This window comes from Nyctereutes procyonoides, unplaced genomic scaffold (assembly GCF_905146905.1).
Source record: "Nyctereutes procyonoides isolate TBG_1078 unplaced genomic scaffold, NYPRO_anot_genome, whole genome shotgun sequence".
In the NCBI taxonomy this organism is placed as follows: domain Eukaryota; kingdom Metazoa; phylum Chordata; class Mammalia; order Carnivora; family Canidae; genus Nyctereutes; species Nyctereutes procyonoides.
In genome coordinates, this window is record NW_026575020.1 from 35,572,818 (window position 1) to 35,591,642 (window position 18,825).

The 18,825-nt window shown below is 53.7% G+C and overlaps 1 protein-coding gene across 1 annotated transcript in view; it reads right to left on the minus strand.

Annotated features, from left to right (window-relative positions):
- Positions 1-18,825, minus strand: part of HMCN2 (hemicentin 2) — a 146,437-nt gene that overhangs the window by 16,121 nt on the left and 111,491 nt on the right. The window contains 17 exon segments of the mRNA XM_055329177.1: positions 4,700-4,781; positions 6,281-6,471; positions 7,636-7,770; positions 8,709-8,922; positions 9,889-10,079; positions 10,550-10,684; positions 11,063-11,197; positions 11,468-11,575; positions 12,758-12,922; positions 13,882-14,003; positions 14,756-14,912; positions 15,501-15,628; positions 16,366-16,510; positions 16,596-16,737; positions 17,171-17,307; positions 17,399-17,480; positions 17,899-18,080. Coding sequence (XP_055185152.1) covers positions 4,700-4,781; positions 6,281-6,471; positions 7,636-7,770; positions 8,709-8,922; positions 9,889-10,079; positions 10,550-10,684; positions 11,063-11,197; positions 11,468-11,575; positions 12,758-12,922; positions 13,882-14,003; positions 14,756-14,912; positions 15,501-15,628; positions 16,366-16,510; positions 16,596-16,737; positions 17,171-17,307; positions 17,399-17,480; positions 17,899-18,080 — 2,451 coding nt within the window.

Below are 18,825 nucleotides of genomic sequence, written 5' to 3' on the forward strand. Positions count from 1 at the left end.
AATCACTCCATGGCCACACGTAAAGGCACTGATGGAGGAGGATGGAGTCTTACTTTCTTCACCCTTAATTTTTGGCAAGTTTGGCTGTGATGCATAAGGTGCAGAATTTCCTTGGGCTTACCCTGTTTGAGTTTTATTCACCTTCTTGAACTTATAGGCTTTCATCTTTCATGAAATTTTTGCAAAATTTCAGCTTCCATTTCTTTGAATACTCCTCACCCATCTCTCCTTTCTCTCTGGGACTCTGATGCCACCATGTGCGAGTTCAGCTTTAATCCCATGTGTGTCCCATGTAAAAATGAAAAGTGACAACCTTATAGGAGAGGATGTGACCTTAGGCTGGTAAACATTTTTTTTTTAGATACAATACCAAACCCACAGTCTATAAAATACAAAATCGATAAATTTGGACTTCATCAAATTTTAACGCTTTTGTTCTTCCAAGGTACCCACATGGGTCTGAAGCTTCGCTTCTTGTTTCTTTCGGGTCTGTTTTCTCTCTGTTGTTCAGACGAGGTAAATTCTATTGTTACATCTTCAAAGTGACCGATTCTTCCCTCTGTCCTGTTCATACTGCTGTTATGCCTGTCCATGGAAGTTTTCATTTTATTATCAATTAAGTCCTAAATCTTCCCTTTGGTTCTTTGTAGCTCCTATTCATGCTGTCATGTGTCAAGCATTTCTAATGTTTCCAGGCATTCTTAATGACACTTATTTTTAAATCCTTGTCAGAATATTCTAACATCTATTGGTATCTAGTGGATCAGCTCTTCTCATTCAAGTTGTTATTTTCCTCGTTACTGGTAAGACGAGTGAGTTTCAACTGCTTCCCAGACACTTTGAGTATGACAAGCCTCTGGTTCTTATGTCAATCTTCCATCCTAGCAGGCCTCCTCTGCTGCTGCCAAGGGAAAGGAGGTGCTGCCTCATTGCTGCCAGATGAGGGCAGAAATCTAGCTTCCCTAGCTGGCTTCCGTGGGCACCCCAGAACAGGTGTTCCACTACTGGTGGACAGGCATGGGAGTTCAGGGTTCCCACTTCTCTCTGCCGATATCACTCTGGCTGGGGGAAACACCTGTATTGCCCCTCACTTGGCCTCATCTAATGTCACCCCCCTAGGAGGGATGCAGGGATGCCCAGGATAGGGGGCAAGGGTGAAGTACAGGCTCCCCACCCATTTGGTCTTCATTAATAGGGGTGGGGGGATATAGTTTTTTTCACGATGTTTGGCTGGAGTAGGGTGGTCATTATTGAAAAGCTTTCCATCTTGCTGTATTGTTCCTTTCCTGGCCCTTTAGCAAGAGGAGCAGGCTTTTGTCAGGACTCTTTGTATATGTGTGTGAAAGACCCTTGGCAGTTCCAGGTTGTTGACTTCTCAAGCATCCTGCCCAGGATACACAAGGCAAAAAGAGATATGAGGGAATCTACTGCCATGTCACTCCACAGGTCCCAAGATCCTCAGTTAATCTTTTTTTCTCTGTCTTTCAGAATCAATGTTTGTCCTCTATGTAAAGTCCAAGGTGTTCAGCCGTATGCAGCAAGAGGAATGGAGAGAAGTTCGTCTATACCATCTTGTCTGGAACCAGAACCCCCCACTCTGCCCCCTGCAGTCCATGACAAAAATTTTCAACAAACTACGTATAAAATAAAACTTCCTCCACCTGATAAAAAGCCACCTACAAAACCCCACAGCTGCCATCACACTCAACGGTGTAAGATTGAATGCTCCCTGCCTACAGCTAGGAACAAGGCAAGGCCATCTGCTCTCTCCACTTCCTGTATCAGAGGGTTTAACCAATGCAAAGCAGCAATGCAAAGAAATGAAAGATATCCAGAGAGGCAAGGAAGAGGTAAAACTGTCTCTCCTCATAGATGATGTGTAGAAAGTCCTATACACAGAAGCTCTTAAGGAATCTAGCAAAAATGACCAGGAATCAATAATGAATTTAGCAAGTTTTTTTTTTTGAATTTAGTAAGGTTTTAAGAGTCAGATACAAAAATCAATTGGATTCTTGTATATTAGCAATGCAAAATCCAAAAATCAAATGAAGAAAATAATTCCACCTACGATGGCATCAAAAATAACAAAATACTTAGCGATTAATGTAACAAAAGAGGTATAAGACCTGTGAACTATAGAACATCACTGAGGAAATTAAGATCTAACTAAATGGTACAGAGCAATTGGATATCCATATGCAAAAAAAAAAAAGAAGAAGAAAAAAAAAGAATTTAGATCCTTATTTCACACAAAAATTAACTCAAAGTGGATAACTGACTTCCATGCAAAAACGAAAACTGTCAACATTATAGGAGAGAATGTGACCTTAGGCTGGACAAAGATTTTTTTTAGATACAATACCAAAACCACAGTCTATAAAATACAAAATTGATAAATTTGGACTTTGTCAAATTTTAAGGCTTTGGCTCCTCCAAGGCATCGATAGGAAAATGCAGAGAGAAGCCACAGAATGGAGGGAAATATCTGTAAATCACGTATCTGATAAAGGACTTGTATCCAGATGACATAAAGATCCTTAGAGCTCATTCATAAGACAAACCACCCAATTGTAAAATGAAAAAAACATCAGAAAAACACTTAAACAGAGCAGACTTATGAATAGGCTGTACACACGCACAAAGATGCTCAATATCATTAGTGATTAGCGGAATGCAAATTAAAACCTTAGTGAGATACTAGTCAGCACCCACCAGATGGCTGAATAAAAAAAAGGCGGACATGGAGTGTTGGCAAGAATGTAGAGGAACCGAAGCCTTAGACACTGCTAGAAAAGGAGAATAGTATAGCCAGGTTGGTGGGTTCTTGAAAAGTCAGCTAGACCAAGCAAGGCACTCCTCGGAATCTTACCCGGACAGAGCAGGACACATATCACACGAAGACTTGCATGCTGATGTTCACAGCCACATTATTCATAATAGCCACAAATCAGAAACCATCTAAATGTCTAGTAAATGTGAATGGATACCGTGCAGCAATAAAATGGAATGAAGCACCAATATGTGCTATGATATGGATGAACTTCCAAGACATTAATGAGTGAAAGAACTCAGAACTGAAGACTATGCAGGATTCTATTTAGATGAGAATTCCAGAAAGGCGAGCCTGCAGAGGTGGAAGGCAGGTGGGCCATTGCCTGGGGCTGGGGGTGGGAGCAGCCGGGCAGTGGGAGCCCCTGGGAGTGATGAAACTCAGCCCAGAAATGGATCGTGCAGATGGATGGACAATGCTCTAAATTGACTGAGAGAATCGTTAACTGCAGACTTATAATGGGTGACTTTTTTCACTTTTAAAGAGTGTGGTAGAAAACATATAACATAAAGTTTACCACCTTGCACATTTTGAAGCATAAGATTGAGTGGCGTGGAGCAGGTTCACACTGCTGTGCGAACCTCACCACCATCCATCTCCGGGATCCTTCCATCTTGCAAAACGGAAAACCTAGATCCATTCAAGCACATCTCCCCATTGTCCACCCCACTCTGCTTTCTGTTTCTATGACTCTGACAACTCTAGATATCCCATATAACTGGAGCCATGCGATGTTTGTGTTTTGGTGACTGCCCCATTTCACTTGACGTCCTCAAGTTTTATTCCTATTGTAGCAGGTATCAGGATTTCCTTCTTTTTTAAGGGTGAATAATATTCCTCTGTATGAATGGGTGAATTTTGTGGTATATATCTTAATAGAGCTGTTTTTTTAAACGTAATCTCTATGCCTAACATGGGGCTCAAACTCATGACCCTGAGTTTGAGTCACATGCTCTACTGACTGAGCCAGCGCTTCAAGCTGGGTTTCCTTTGTTTCTTTTTAAAGGCAAAACTCTGGATAGGGATTACCTGGGGCCTCTAGAGGGCATTGACCGGAAAGGGGTATGATAGGATGATGGAAGTGCCTGGGAGCTGGTAGTGTTCCGTTCTTCTATATCTGCTCTGGGTGCAGGCTAACTTGGTAGGTTCATGTTATGAAAATTCATGGAGGGGTGCCCGGGTCGCTCAGTCAATTAAGCATCCGATTCTTGATTTTGGCTCAGGTCATGATCTCAGGGTCATGAGATCGAGCCCCGTGGCTTTGCACTGGGCACGGAGTCTGCTTAAGATTCTCTTTTTCCTCTCCCTCCACCCGTCCCTGCCTGCACTCTCTTCTCTCTCTCAAAATAAACAAATAAATAGATGAATGATTAAAAAAGAACACTCATTGAGCTGTACCCTTGTAACATCTGTTCTCCTTATGTGTGTTAATCTTCAATAAAAAGTTTTATTAAAAATCCCTACTTAGACAATTTCACAAGGTTACTTTGAGGTCCAGATGGTGCTTTGTAAACTACCAGGTGTGTGGCAAATCCAAGAGCTGTCACTATGACCTTGTTGACGGTTGTGAGTTTGAAAAAATGGGTCCCCTGCCCAGGCCTGGCTGTGGGGTCCCTGGACCTTCATTAACCCTGACTCTGCCTTCCATTCCATAACTGGGCGGCCATTTCATAGGACTCCAATTGTGTGCTCTCAACGAATATTTGTCGGAGAATTCCGAGTCCCTGGCTCTGCCTCTCTGCCCTCCATTGTATCAGACAGCCTGGGATGCACCACCTCAACCTCAGCATAGCTGCCCCCTGGAGCCCCCAGTGCCCACCTTGCACTGTCCCCACCCAGGGCCCAGGTGAAGGGGAGGCCGAGACTCACTTTGTAGCACGAGGATCACCACTTTCTCCACCGCGCCCATCTCATTCTCTGCGAGGCACTGGTATTGGCCGGCGTCATCCATCTGCAGGGGGTCATGGGAGGGGAGCGTGGTGTTTGGGAATGCAGAGTGATGAGGACAGCGGAGCATGGACACAGGGGACTGGAGTAAGACCATCTAAGAAGAGCTTAGAGCACAAACCAGCTGGGGGCTCATGGAGTCCATCAGAAGAGCCTCCGTGGCCTCCTGTGTATAGACATCCAAAGAGAATCCAGCCCCTTTCACACCTAGAATATGGGGCAGTGGTGATGAAGAGCATGGATTTGTTGCCCTCAGTGGAGGCCCATGCTGCAACAGCATGATTTAGAGCCCCTTTTCCAAACTCGGTACAATGAAGTATTATCACTCCACGGTGCACTGCTAGGGATTCCTTGAAAAAAGGGTTCCATGGTGAAGTAAGTTTGGGAAACACTGAGTCAGCGAACCACCCACTCTGGCTGCAGGATTCCTTGAGGCTATTGTTGTGCAGGTGTGGGCTGGGAACCTTCCAGAGGAGAGATGGTGTGCAGTGTTTTCCCAGTTTAGTGAGAGGGAAGCTTGTCTACAGGATGCCCCCCACCACCACCACGGCCCTGTGAGGAAGCCCAATGAGAACACAGCTCAGATTCACTCCGGAGCAGCAGCATTACCAGGAATGGAAGCTGGGGGACAGCCTGAGACCACCGTCCACACCCAGAAGGCTGCTCCCAAAGGACTACAGAGGCATCACAGCATGCAGGTCAGAGTGGAGATTTGGGGGTCAGATCAGGATAGGGCCAAATCCGGCTCCACTGGTGACTGTTCTAGACTCATTACTAGTACACCACCACGTCTTTGGAAGGTACCCTCTCCTCATTGCTAAAATGGGGATCAGAGCTGCTAGGATTGGGCAGGAAATCATGCTCATCAAAGCAAAAGGATCTACCAGTGCCTGGCCCGTGGTGGAGACTCGGGTAACGGTAGTGGGCAACAGCAAGGGCCCCTAAGAAAAGCCTGACAGGACAGGATTGTGGATTTCTGCAAGACCCCTGGGACTTGGGACTCAGAAGGGAAGGAGTGTGGGGCTGCTCCAGGGCTCAAGGCTTTGGAAAGAGCACGGAGCAGGAGTCAGGAGAGCTGGGAGGGGGTCCTGCCTTGGGCACTCACTGGTCATGAGCTCCTCTGAGCCTCAGTGTCTTCATCTGTAAAATGGGGCACTCTTACCTGTCTACTCTGCAGCATGGGGTCATTAATAAAAACATTTATTGGTATCACCCAGGGGCCAGTCACTCTTAAATACCTGGTATGGGTCATCTCACTGATTTCTTACTATAAATCTATGAGGTAGAAACAACTACCAGCCCCACTGAATGGCTAGAGTGACTGAGGCACAGAGAAAATTCACCAGCTGGGTGTCACTTGACATAGTGGTGGGAAGAATCTGGGTCCTGGGCAGGAAGGTGCTTTGTAGACTGTAGTGGACAATGGAAACCTAAAGAACCCTCCTAGGCCATCAGAAAAGGCTGTGGGCTATCCCCACCCCAAGCCACCGGGTCCTGCCTTGCCTCTGTCCTGCGGATGCTCAGTGAGCCATTCTGTAGCCGGTGCCGGAAGCGGCTGCCTCGGAAAGGAAGGCCATCTTTGATCCAACGGATGTCAGGTTCTGGGACTCCATGGACCACACAATCTAGCTGGACGCTGCTCCCCACAGGCTCTACCAGGTAGGAGAAGGCCTCCCCTTGCAGCACCGGGGCTTCTGCACCAGGTAATGTCAGACAAAGTATCAGAAAGGAGGTGTCCTCAGGCTCAGCCTCTCCCATAAACCCATCCCCAGTAGCTCCTGCTGGCCCAGCTTGACTGGATGGTCACGCATCAAGGATGGCAGACAACTTCCGTGTCATGGGGCAAGTGAAACAGACTGCCAGGAACACGGATTTGAAACTGAGTGGGATAGTGCTGCAATCAATTAGTGATGCCTGCGACAGGCACAGGCATAAAAGCAGGGTTCTGAGTGTCATACACTTGCTCTAGTCGATGGGTTATCCCAGCTGCAGAGTACCTGCCGGGGACTTTGGGAAACAAAGACTACATAACCACTAGGACACCTTGGTTGGACACAGCAACACTAAGACATCCCTGATCCTCCCTTCATGCAAATCTTTTTTTAAAAAAAATAACTAATTGGTTAATTAATTGATTTAGAGTGCATGAGTGAGGGGGAGGGGCAGAAGTAGGTGGAGAGAGAGGAAGAGAGCATCTCAAGCAGACTGTGCTGAGTGTGGAGTGTGATACTACCACCCACAAGATCATGACCTGAGCCAAAATCAAGCATTGGATGCTTAGTTGACTGTGCCAGGCAGGTGCCCCACGCTAATCTGAAACCACACTTGGAGGCCGGGTGTCAGTTTCTATGCTTGCTGGTTTCCCAAGGTTCAAACCAGCCACAGCTGTGTCCTGGTGCCCTGGGCTGCTCTTGCCCTCTAATGCAGCCAACTAAGTCATGGCCACCTGGAGGATTATCGTGCTGCTTCTTGACCATGCAGGGCCAAGGGGGGACAACTGGTAGGCTGGCAAGCTTCAGGCATTTTTCTGCCAGGGCACCTCCACCCCCCAGCCCTCCTCCTACACGGGCACCATGCAGCCGAGGGGGCTGCTGCAGGCCAGTGGGTCAGATCTCACTCTATCTGCAGCCCAGTCATCTGGGGAACGTAAGAAATACTGATACTGGGGCTTCAGACCAGAGAGGCCGGTTTTCAGTCAGGGGTGGAGTTGAGCCACAGCATTCTCTAAAGTCCACCAGGGGATCCAAAGGCACAGTCAATGTGGGGATTACTAGGGGTCAGGAGGTCCATTTTTTAGAAAAACCAAAGGATTGGGTTTCGTGGAGGTCTCAAGAAAGGCCACAAGGCTCACGCCCTACCCTTCACGTGGACGAAGCTGACTGCCTGTACGCGGCCCACTCTGTTCTCTGCCCAGCAGACGTAGGTGCCGCTGTCCTCTCTGGTGACTGCCACTCGCTGCAGTGTGCTGCCCCCATCCTGCTCAGACACACCCTCTGGTAGGAAAGAGATGCCCCAGAGGGTTTTGAGTGCAAGGTACCGGGAACCTCCTGCCCTGAAGCCTCAGCTCAGGCTGGGGAACCGAGCAGGTGTTTAGCAAAGACGGGTGTCTCTTCCCATGGGTGGGAGCCTGACCGAGTCAGACCCATTCAGGGAAGGCACAGCCCAGGTGAGAGGATGGGGGTGAAGAGCCAGACTTCTCTAATTTTCAGGTCCACACCGTGAGCTTGCTGTGCGGCCAAAGGTAGGTCTTTGGGGGCCTATTAACATGCATTTTCTGCATCACACCAGTTCCCCCTCAGCACTGCTGTTATCTCCGTCTCAAGATGAAGAAGCTAGGCTCAGGGAGGCTGGATCATTCCCCCAAACTCCCTCCCCAGGAGATGGTGGGGTCAGGGCAAAGCCTTCCTCACAGGTGCACAAAGGTGAGCTTCTGAGCACATCTCATAGCACCTGGACTCTGGCTTAGGAGTGTCTGAAAATGTCATTTTGCCATGGAGGGGATTTAGCAATTCATCGGTTCAGCAGACATTTATTGAGCACCTCCTGTATGCCCTGTGCCTCTCTAAACATCACCTGGGGACCAGGTGGGAGGATAGAGCCTCCACCACACCCCAGGAAGGGGGTTTGCCAAAGAGCCCACGATGGGAGCAGCACTGCTAGGTTGGAACACAAGCTCCCTCCTGGCCCTGAGGTTTTCAGGGTTGAGTCTTCTTCACAGGTGGCTTCTTGCCAGGTCTGACATGTGACCAGTCACATACAGCCACACACATGTTTTCTCTGTCCCCTCCACACAGGGCCAAGTCTGGAGACCCAGAACCCACCAGGCTGACTGACACCCTCTTCCTCTCCACGGGGTTGGGTCTTGCCACCAGGTTTGCCCTTCTCCCGGGGTCCCAGGTCCCCATCCCACCCGCTCCCAGTAGGCCCAGACCCATGACTGGCCGGTCGTTGACGGTCCAGCCAATGCGGGGGGGAGGGCTGCCCCGGGCTGCACAGCGAAGCCACAGCCTGTCCCCAAGGCGAAGGCTTCTGTCCCCAGGCAGGGTGGTGAAGACGGGCAGAGCCAGGATAGTGAGGTGCACACGACGACGGGCGTGGCCCACACTGTTCTTGGCCGTGCAGGTGTAGGTCCCAGCATCCTGGCTCTGTGGGCAGAGGAGGGGGTCAGCCCCGGCACTGCCCCCACCCCCAGCTCCTAGGGCCCCATTCTCCCGCAGGCTCCCTTGGAGCACCGAACCCAGAGAGGTGAGGGGTTTGCTTGAGGTCACACAGTGAGTAAGTGGCTCTGCTTCACCACCGGGCCTCCCTGCAGCCTCCATAAGGCTCGGCACCTTCACAATCTAAGCCCCCACTGCACGACGGGAGAGCACCCACTGTGTGCCGGACCCCTTGTCTGGACTTCACTGGCACTAGCTCATCCATGCTCCCAGTACCCCTGAGACAGGTCCCGCATTGGGTGACTTTGGCATGGAGGACTTAGCCACGCTCTGAGAAGTTCCATGGTGCCTCGGAGTGGGGCTCATGCACCACCACTGTGCCATCTGCTCCCAGCAAGGGCTGGGGACCTCGTGACTCTCCCCACCACCCCCAGCAGGTGTGCCCACCAAGCAGCCACCCATCCATCTGGAAAGAGGCCTCTCTGTAAGGACAGAATCTGAGTGCTGTTGGCGGGGGTCGGGGGGGGCTCCCACCTACGCCCTGGACTCAGGTCAACAACAACACATGGCCAATAACAACACATGGCCAACAACAACCAGGTGCAGTTTGGGGTTACAAAGGCATCTCTGTGCACCCCCCGACGCCCCGTCCAGGGCTCCTTCCCTCCCTCAGGAATTAGCCATGGAGGTCCAGGTTCAAATCTTGGTTCTGTCTCTTGGTAACAGTGTGCCCTGGAAAAACTGGGTACACTCTGAGCCTCAGTTTCTTCTTCTGTACGTGGGGATTATAATATCTATTTCCCCATGTTCCTGGGATTAAAAGCTGCACAGCGCTCAGCAGACAACACAACAAATAGGTGGGGGTTGCGGGGGGGGGGAGAGTGCTCAGCAGGCGTTTTCTGCTTCTGCTGTTACTGTTATACCCCTTCCTGCCACTCAGGGTCTGAGGCTCACCTCCAAGTTTTTCACCAGCAGCTCCCCAGAAGGCTGGATGGTGAACTTTCCCTCGGCTCCAGACACAGGCAGTCCATCTTTCTCCCAGGTGATGGTGGGTTCAGGACTGCCGCTGGCCGAGCAGGTCAAGAGGGCATGGGAGCCTTCCGTGGTGGACAGATCCGGGAGGCCAGTCTTGATCGTGGGCGGGACTGTGGGGAGATGCAGACCCACGTGGGGGCTGGGGCTGGGCTCGGGTGGGATGCCCCTGTTCCAGCGCTCTGGGCAGCCAGCATGCCCCTCGCCCCTTCCTCCACCAGCTCTGTCATCCACCATTGCCCGTGGTCTGGCCCAACGGGGGGACTGCTGACTTTGGTGAAGCGGTGACAGAGTGATCCCAACACACACACATGCACACACGATGGCTCGAGGGACGGAAATGGCTTTTGTTCCTGATAAGCCAGAACGAATGAGGGATGACCAGACCACTGTCTGATGAAAGGTCAGAGGAGGCAGAGGGCCCCGAGTACTATCTGAAGGCAGACCCGGGGCACAAATGGGAAAAGATGCCTTTCCCTACGTCCTTTCTGGAAGACAAGCCATGCCAGGGTAGGGGAGGATGCAGGGGCGTCAGAGCCCCGAGCCCTCTGGGGTCCCCCTCGGTCCCCTTCCCTGGGCCCACCTTGTACCACAAGCCGTGTTTTCCCCACAGCACTGCCTGCACTGTTTTGAGCAAGGCAAAAATAGTTCCCGGCATCCTCTGGGCTGGCGTGGATAATCCGCAGCTGTCCGCTGGGTAGGATCTGGGTGTTCACTCCTGGATTGGCGGGGGAGGAAACGAGGGACTGGTGGCCAGAGCAGGACCACTGAGGAGGACAGGAGGGCCGCTTGGCCTATTCTGGTTGACCAGGTGGCAAGTGACTCTGTGGTCCACAGGGTGATGGGAGGTGGGGGGCAGAGACCCAGGGCCCAGCCAGGCTGTCCCAACTCCGCCACGTGGTGCTCAGCTGGAATACCCAGCTCTGGCTGGTGAATTGAGGCCGGTGGGCAGCCGGGAAAGCAGGCACAGGGGGTTTCTGGGCCCTCCCAGCAGATCTGCAGAGCTCCCCCTCACCTCCACACCCCTCCATCTAGGGCAGGTGTGAGGATCCCAGGCCCACACTCCTCTCCCCTTGCTAGTGCTGGGGGGACTCACCTGCAGGGATGCTGAGCCCTTCCTTCTGCCAGGTGATGCTTGGCCGGGGGATGCCCGAAGCCTCGCAAGGCAGCAGCACCTCATCTGCCACCAGTGCCTGGACCACGCTAGGCAGAGGCTTCACCACGGGGGAGGCTGCAAGGGAACAGGGCCACAGAGGTGCCTGGGAACGCCTTTAATGCCCAGGGTCCTCCAACCAGAGGGCCTTGGAGTACCAGAGAAAGAAGCTTCTAAAAGGAATGGGGGCTTCCTGAAATCGCAGCATGGAAGGCACAGGTGGGCTGATTCTTCCGACCCGGGGGAATCAGATCAGAGGCAGGTCTGGGCATCTGGAACCTGGGGGACCTCACCTCCCCACCCAGCCCTTACCTGCCTCTAGCTCTGCACCTACAGGGAGATCCTTACCTTGCACAGTAAGGGCCACGTGCTTGTGGGCCACACCTGCAGAGTTGCGGGCTGTGCAGGTGTAGCGGCCAGTGTGGATGGGGAGGGCCTGCCCGATCTCTAGGGCACCTGTGGGGTGGCAACGGGGCACGGAGAGGGGTGAGGGGACCCAGGACAGACATCCCCAGGGACAGAACTGGCCCCACCCACCCTGGTGCCTCTCTTGCAGATCACTCCACCTGCCTCCCTGCCCATTGGTAGGCAGCATGGGAAAACCTTGGTTCAAGGCCTGCCGGTGCTCCTTGTCTGGGGCATGCCTGTGGCAAATCCTCTCTACTCTTGGGGCCTCAGTTTCCCCATGTATATAATGAGGAATCAGATGGGATGGTCTCTAGAAACTTCAGACTGTGATGTCCAGGATCTGTCTCTGCCCTGCCTGGAATCCCTGGCCCACCCATAGTGCCATAGGTCCTCACCCTGCTACCCTTGGGTTCTGCTCAAAACATGCCTCCTCCAGGAAGCCTCCCTGGATTACTGCTTCATCTATCCTCCTTTTGCCCTGTCTTCCTTAGTCTTGGATGCTCAATGAACATGTTTTAACCTTTCTGGACCACCCCCACACCCCCTGCCTAGCCCCAGATGGAACCGGAACCCCAGCTTTTTTTTTTTTTTTTTGAACCACAACTTCTTATACATGATGAGCTTCCCCATAACTGCTTGTCAGAAGAAGCAGTTTCTACTGCTTTGGAAGAGTGAAAACCGTAGATCTGGCCAGCGATGCTCAGGCTTTAGGATTCCACTACCCAATCAGCTAACAAGTAAATGTCACACCGAGAGTCCCCGTAAAAGTTGCCCGCTTTTAATTTTGACAAGCAGAGGCATTTCAAAGGCGCCCGTCTATGATCATCTGCTTTCACAAAAGAAAGGACCTTCCAACACCAAAATATTAAGAGAAGTATAATTTCAGAGGAAAGGAAAATCCTTCCAGTGAGATCAAACAAGCTTTTTGAACCCTCTCACATAGCTATTACGATTCTCGTGTCACCATGAAGCGGCACCCACCTCGCAACTCACATCAGGGAGCCACAGATGGACATCAACACTCCAGGGCGTGAGTAGGGTTAGGTAAGGGGGTAGGGTAAAGTCCAGAGAGAGTGAGGGATGCCCCTGGGTCACACAGCAGGGAACGGCAGAGCCAGGCTGGGGAGCCAGGCTCCCCACCTTACTGTCCCCCACTGGCTCCAATGGTTGTCTCTCACACCCTCTGCTGGACTCCCCCGGGTCCACTCCCCAGGGCTCACCCTCACTTACCCGAAGGCAAGACACGGTAGCCACTTCCCCGCACCCCCAGTGGGGCGCCTGCCTTGCTCCAGGACACGAGCGGGGCTGGGATGCCTGTGCTGTGGCAGGTAAGGACCACAGGTGCCATCTTGGTCACAGTGAAGTCCGTCTGGTCATCAGCGATGGTGGGAGGCACTATAATGCAAGATAAGGCTTGAGGCCTCACCGCGGTCCGTGGGGCCCACCCAGCCATGGAGCCAGGTGCATGAAAACCACCCGTGGGGGACACAAGTGATGAGGGCCAGGGAGGGTAGGGTGACAGGGAGAGGTCACAGTCACTCACTTGGGAAATATTTTTTGCTGGGCTTTGGGGTGCAGTTATGAACCACTTTCTTTTCTTTTCAAGATTTTATTTTTTATTCATGAGAGACACACACAGAGAGAGGGGCAGAGACACAGGCAGAGGGAGAAGCAGGCTCTCTGCAGGGAGCCCGATGTGGGACTCGATCCCAGGACCCCGGATCACGTCCTGAGCCAAAGGCAGATGCTCAACTGCTGAGCCACCCAGGGGCCCCTGAACTGCTTTGTATAGAGATACCAGCTACATCTCTCTGGAGTACTTCACAAGAGAAGGGAGCCTGGTGGGAGCTCAGAGTTGGGAGGCCACAGAAGGCCTCCAGGGGACATGCCATTTAACCTGAGATCTGAAGGAAAAGCAAGGGTCGACTGGGTGAAGCACAAAGAGAAGTGTTCAGAGCAGAGGGAACAGCATATGCAAAGGCCCTGAGGTGAGGAACTAAAAGTTGAGCAGCACGATTGGAGAGTGAGGCAAGCCATGGGGTGAGCTGAACCTGGTGGTGGTGGTGGTGGTGGTGGCTGCATCAGCATGCATAGGGTCATGTGGACCCAGGTAACACCTTGCATTCTATCCTGAGGGCAGTGGGCAGCCATGGAGGGAGGACTTTTCACCAGGGTGATGATAGGTCAGATTGGGGTTTAGAACAATCTGGATTGAAAAGAGGCCTCTCCTGAGAGCTCCTACGTGCCAGGAAGAGTGCTGGCATGGGGGGCTGCGTCAGTGTGGGGGTGGGTGGGATGAGGCGATGCAGGCGATGCCCACAATCTATCTTCTCCCCCTTCCTGCTCCTACTCACCATGAATGGTCACCTGGTAGAGCCTGCGGGCCTCGCCCACCTCATTGCTCACCACGCACTCAAACTGGGCTGAGTCCTGGGGGCTGGGAGCTGTCAGGAGCAGGGCGTTGGAGGGCAGGAACCTGGGATGGACAGACAGATGGTTGGCTGCTAAGCAACTGGCCTGGCTGACCCGAGCTCAGCCAGCTGCCACCTGCCTGCCCAGCAACCTGGATACAGGGGACTGGGTGTCTCATGACTAATTTCTCCTCTGGTATCTGCTCCCCAGCCCAGAATCTAGAAATTTCTTCTAGAAGTCTCTATTCTTCAAGCACTGGCTGTTGAGCTTGTGGGCAAGTTCAGTTTTCACCCCTGTGATTCTGTGTTGTTCTGTGTTTCTCATCCCTGTATGTTTTCCAATCACCAGCTCTGACAACTTGCGTAATAGCGACCAAATCAAAACCTCTTATCAGAATGACTCATGTTGCTTGAGCACCTGCTTTAGACAAAAGCTCCATGGTGGCCTGGCACGTGACACAACAAATATCTGGTGAAATAATTGGTGAACTGACACCTTTAAGGTGCTGATCTTTTCATGATCAGCTGCATTTGAGAAACAGGGAGACAAGTTGCCAGGCCCAGCCGAACTCAGGCCTCCAGGTATCGATCACTGGTAGGCCCCAGCAGCTGTAATGGTTAAAACCCCCTTGTCAGGCATCTCAGTGTGACAATCCTCCTAGATGCCTGAGGTCAGGACACAGATCCCAGTGCTGGCTTTGTTGAGAACCCAGGTGCCTCCCTGCCTTGTTTCTGACCAGGCTCCCCACCGTGAAATGGGCACACCCTTCCCCACCCCCAGCACCTCATGATGCCACCCCGATGCCCAGTTCAGTACCGGTAAGCACCCCGCTGCAGATGGAAGTCCAGCTTCTGTCCATCCTTCCACCAGACCACCTGGGGCTTGGGGTAGCCTCTGGCCTCACAGGGCAGCAAGGCAGGGGTGTGGGCAGTCAGGGTCAGGTTGGAGGGGCTAGGGGTGATGGCTGGAGGCTCTGGGGAGAGAGTAGTTTTAAGGAGACAGGGGGGCAGGATGGAGGCAGGGGAAGAGGGTATTTCCACCACCATCGACCCATCCTCTGCAGGCCAGGGAGAGGCAGGAGGCACTCTGCAGGAATCTTCCAGCAGGCTCCCAAATCTGGGGTGATGGGACCTTTGCTCACCCCCCAGGTTGGCAGCCCCCTAACCACCTCTCTGAATGTGGCCCTCAGCGTCCCACTCCTCCTCAGCCCTGCCCGAGGCCAGCACCCAGCAGAGTGGCCCCCACCAAGGGGATCCGTTGGAGAGAGGAGAGCAGATTAGAGCGTCTGGTACAGTGATTCTGAATCTTATCCTTTCAAACGTTTTAGATCTGTGCATATTTGATACAATAGTAGAGTATTGAGAGTACATACTATATGCATAAAATAAATATGTGTCTTTTGAGTATGTTCAAAAGTTTCACTCATAGGCTTCACTGTCAAAACCATTTAGAGGCCATTGCTCTTGGCTCCTGACAGGATGAACCTAGAAGCCAAGCAGGACCAGCCCAGATTGGAGATGGCTGCTGAAGGCAAGGAACATGCCTTCCCTAGTCCACCTACCGAAGACCTGGAGGTCACGGCCTTGCCGATCAGAGCCTGCAGAGTTGGATGCGAGGCAGAGGTAGTGGCCAGCGTCCTGGGCAAGGACTGGCTGGATCCTCAGGGAACCCTCAGGCAGAACCTGCAGCCTGGAAGGGAGGGAGGGAGTTGCCCTGGAGACCAGCCCACTAGGCACACCCTTCCAGGGGCTGGGCCCTGGTGGTGTCTCCAGCAAGACCCTCCCCTCTGCCCTTGGCTTCCCCAGCAAGAAAGTGCCAACTCTGGAGTACTTCATCCATGAAGCCAAGGTCAGAGGGGGTCACAGCCATGGTGGCATCGGGGGGCCTCCCATGCTCCCACCTGGGCCCAGCTTCTCCCTAAGAGTCAGCAGGCAGCAGCATCCAGGAAGCACCTTTTCTGAGCATATCCCCCAGATCTGAGGACTGTGCCTTCCCAGGACCATGTCCTGTACCCCAGCCAGCTGGACTGGGGATGAGCTGGACCCAGGCTGGGCCAGTGGAATACTCTACCCTGGGAACTGGGATCCTCAGGCAGTTCTCTAGATTCTGCAGGTTGTACAAACTGAGAAGCTATAACTTGGGGTCAGGGGAGCCTGGGGGGCTGTTTCTGCCATTTTTGTAGAGAAGGTGTAGAAAATTGGTCTGAGAGAGAGAGGCATGAATACCCACCCCCAGAAACAAAGATTAGTAACCAAGAGTCAAACCCAGATAGACAGACAGCCCCCCAAGGTTCTTGACTGGACAAGCCTGTTCCTTGGGTTCTGAGAAGACCCACGTGCTGGCAAGGCAGCCAGCTTTCTGTTCCAGCTGCCCAGGCGGTTTCTGCTTAGAAACAGCACCTAAGACCCTCTTCTCCCAGCTCCCACCTGGGGCTATTGGGATCCAGGGGGGCTCCATCCTTCCGCCAGCTCACGAGGGGTGGGGGAGCACCATCCACCTGGCAGGGCAGCAGGGCCGTCTGGTTGATGGAGGCGTTCACCGTGGGTGGTCCTGGCTGGATGGTGGGCACCACTGGGGGAGGGGCACACAGGGAGTGGGTACTGGGAGCCTGGGGCTCTACGAAGGGCCAGCGTGGGGTGGGGTGAGGCCCACTCACTGTGGATCTCCACGTGGAAGGCCACGCTGGTGCTGCCCGCGGCATTTTGGGCCGTGCAGCTGTAGTTGCCCCCATCGGCTGTGCTGAGGGCCTGCAGCTGGAGGAACCTGCCCTGCTCTGGGAACTGGGTGTGGGCATCCGCCTAAGAGGTCCCAGGATGAAGAGAGCCTCGTTAGTGCTGGGCCAGGGTGGGTCAGCCCCCGGGCACGGGGCAAGGAGACCAAGGAACTGGTGGGATGGGCTGGCCTACAGGTGCCCAACGGACACCCCTCTGGGGGAAACAGCCTCCTGTGGGAGGGAATGAGCCTCCTGCCCCTGGGCTCTGCCTGTCGGGGATGTTGCAGAGGAGAGTCAGGCTTGGATCAGGAGCTGGAGCTTCCAGACGACCTACAATCCCTTGGTTCCCATCTTGGGTGGGGTGCACAGAGAACCTCAGTAACTAGCAGGACTCCGGGAGAGGAGGTGTGTGAAGTACTGGCACGGGGCAGCCCCTCAGCACCCGAGATCTAGTCTGCAGGGTCTGGGCCCGACTGGCGTGCAAGGTGCTGCCCCTGGCTCCCTAGCCTCGCACCCACCTGCAGCAGGACGCCGTCCCGGTGCCATTCAATCTGAGGTGCGGGCTCAGCCTCCACCGAGCACTCCAGAACCAGCTGCCCTGGAGCCAGGCCAACCACAGAGCGGGGGCCCCGGGGCCCAATAACATGTGGGGGGCCTGGGTGAGCAGCAGAGTGGGCATGAGAGACGGACCTGCCCCTGCAGACCATCCTGCCTCCCTCTCCTGCCTCCACCCCGGCACCCCCTACCTTGAACCCTGACCCAGAAGCTCTTCTCGGCTTCGCCAGCAGGGCTCTGGGTCAGGCAAGTGTACAGCCCGGCATCGCCCACCTGGGGAAGGAGCAAGGTGAGCAAGTGCCGCTGGCCCCAGCCTGTCCGCCTCCCGATCTGGATTGCTTCCTACACCACCAAGGACTCGGGATTCAGACTCAGGCCGGCCAAGCCTGCCATCCTGCCTTCCCAGTCACTCCCCTCTCTGGGATGTTTCTCTATCTCCACTTCACCCTTGCTATATGGCTCGGGCAAAAACTGCCTCCTCCAGGAAGAGCTCCTGGATGGATGGCACCGGCCCTCCTCTGGTTGGGCTGGGAGTTACTACTGGCTTCTGACCTGGCTGGGAGCTCTTGAGGGCATGGCCCAGGTGGGTGGTCTCCACGGGCTCACCCCCCAAAGGAGGAGCTCGGCCTAACTCCTAGGTCCTGCTCCTCCCCGCCCTCCCCTCTTGCCCTGCCTCATCCCACGGCAGCACCTGCACGCTCTCTACCCGGAGCACTCTGTTGCCATCCCGAGGCCTGCCCAGGCCCTGCCCGTCCTTGTGCCAGGTGATGTTGGGTGGGGGGTTGCCCCGGGCTTCACAGTGGAGCTCCAAGGGGGTGCCGGGGGTCAGCAACAGCTCTGCAGGCTGGCCTGAGTCCTCGATGTAGGGGGGATCTGCAAGACACCCATCTGGGGTCAGCCATGGCGGCTGCACCCAGAGCACTGGAAGCGGGGGTTCAGCTCCAACCCCCCATCATCCAGATGCTGGCTGCAGATGGGGCCACAGATGTGGGGGACGATCCTAAGAACCCTAGAAACCATGGGCCAGTTTGCCCGGGCCAATTAGTTGTGCTTTAAAACCAGCAAGCAGGGGCACCTGGGTGGCTCAGTGGTTGAGTGTCTGCCTTCAGCTCAGGGTGTGATCCCGGGGTCCTGGGATCAAGTCCTGCATTGTGCTCCCCACAGGGAGCCTGATTCTCCCTCTGCCTGTGTCTGCCTCTCTCTTTTTGTGTCTCTCATGAATAAATTACATTAAATTAAAAATAAAATAAATAAAACCAGCAAGCCCACAGTATGGAGGATGCAGCTGACACAAGACTTTCCAATATGGCACAAAATTTGCAAAATCTTGTGCATGAGACTTAGGGCTCTGTCTCCAGATTTCAGAGGCTCCTTTGTCCCTGCTTTGCAAGGTTTGGGGACAAAGCTAAAGAGGGACAGCCCCAGGAGAATGAAGGGGAGCAAAGCCAGCATCCCATAGGAGTCTACCTTTCCTCCAAACCTGGCACCCAGGCAGCAGCCCCTGGGGAGATCCAAGGACAGAAGGGGGGCTCACCTCCTCACCACCTGCTCCATCACCCCCAGAGGCCCACCCTGCCCCCAGGCCCAGAGAAGCTGGCACTGGGGGCAGATGGCTCAC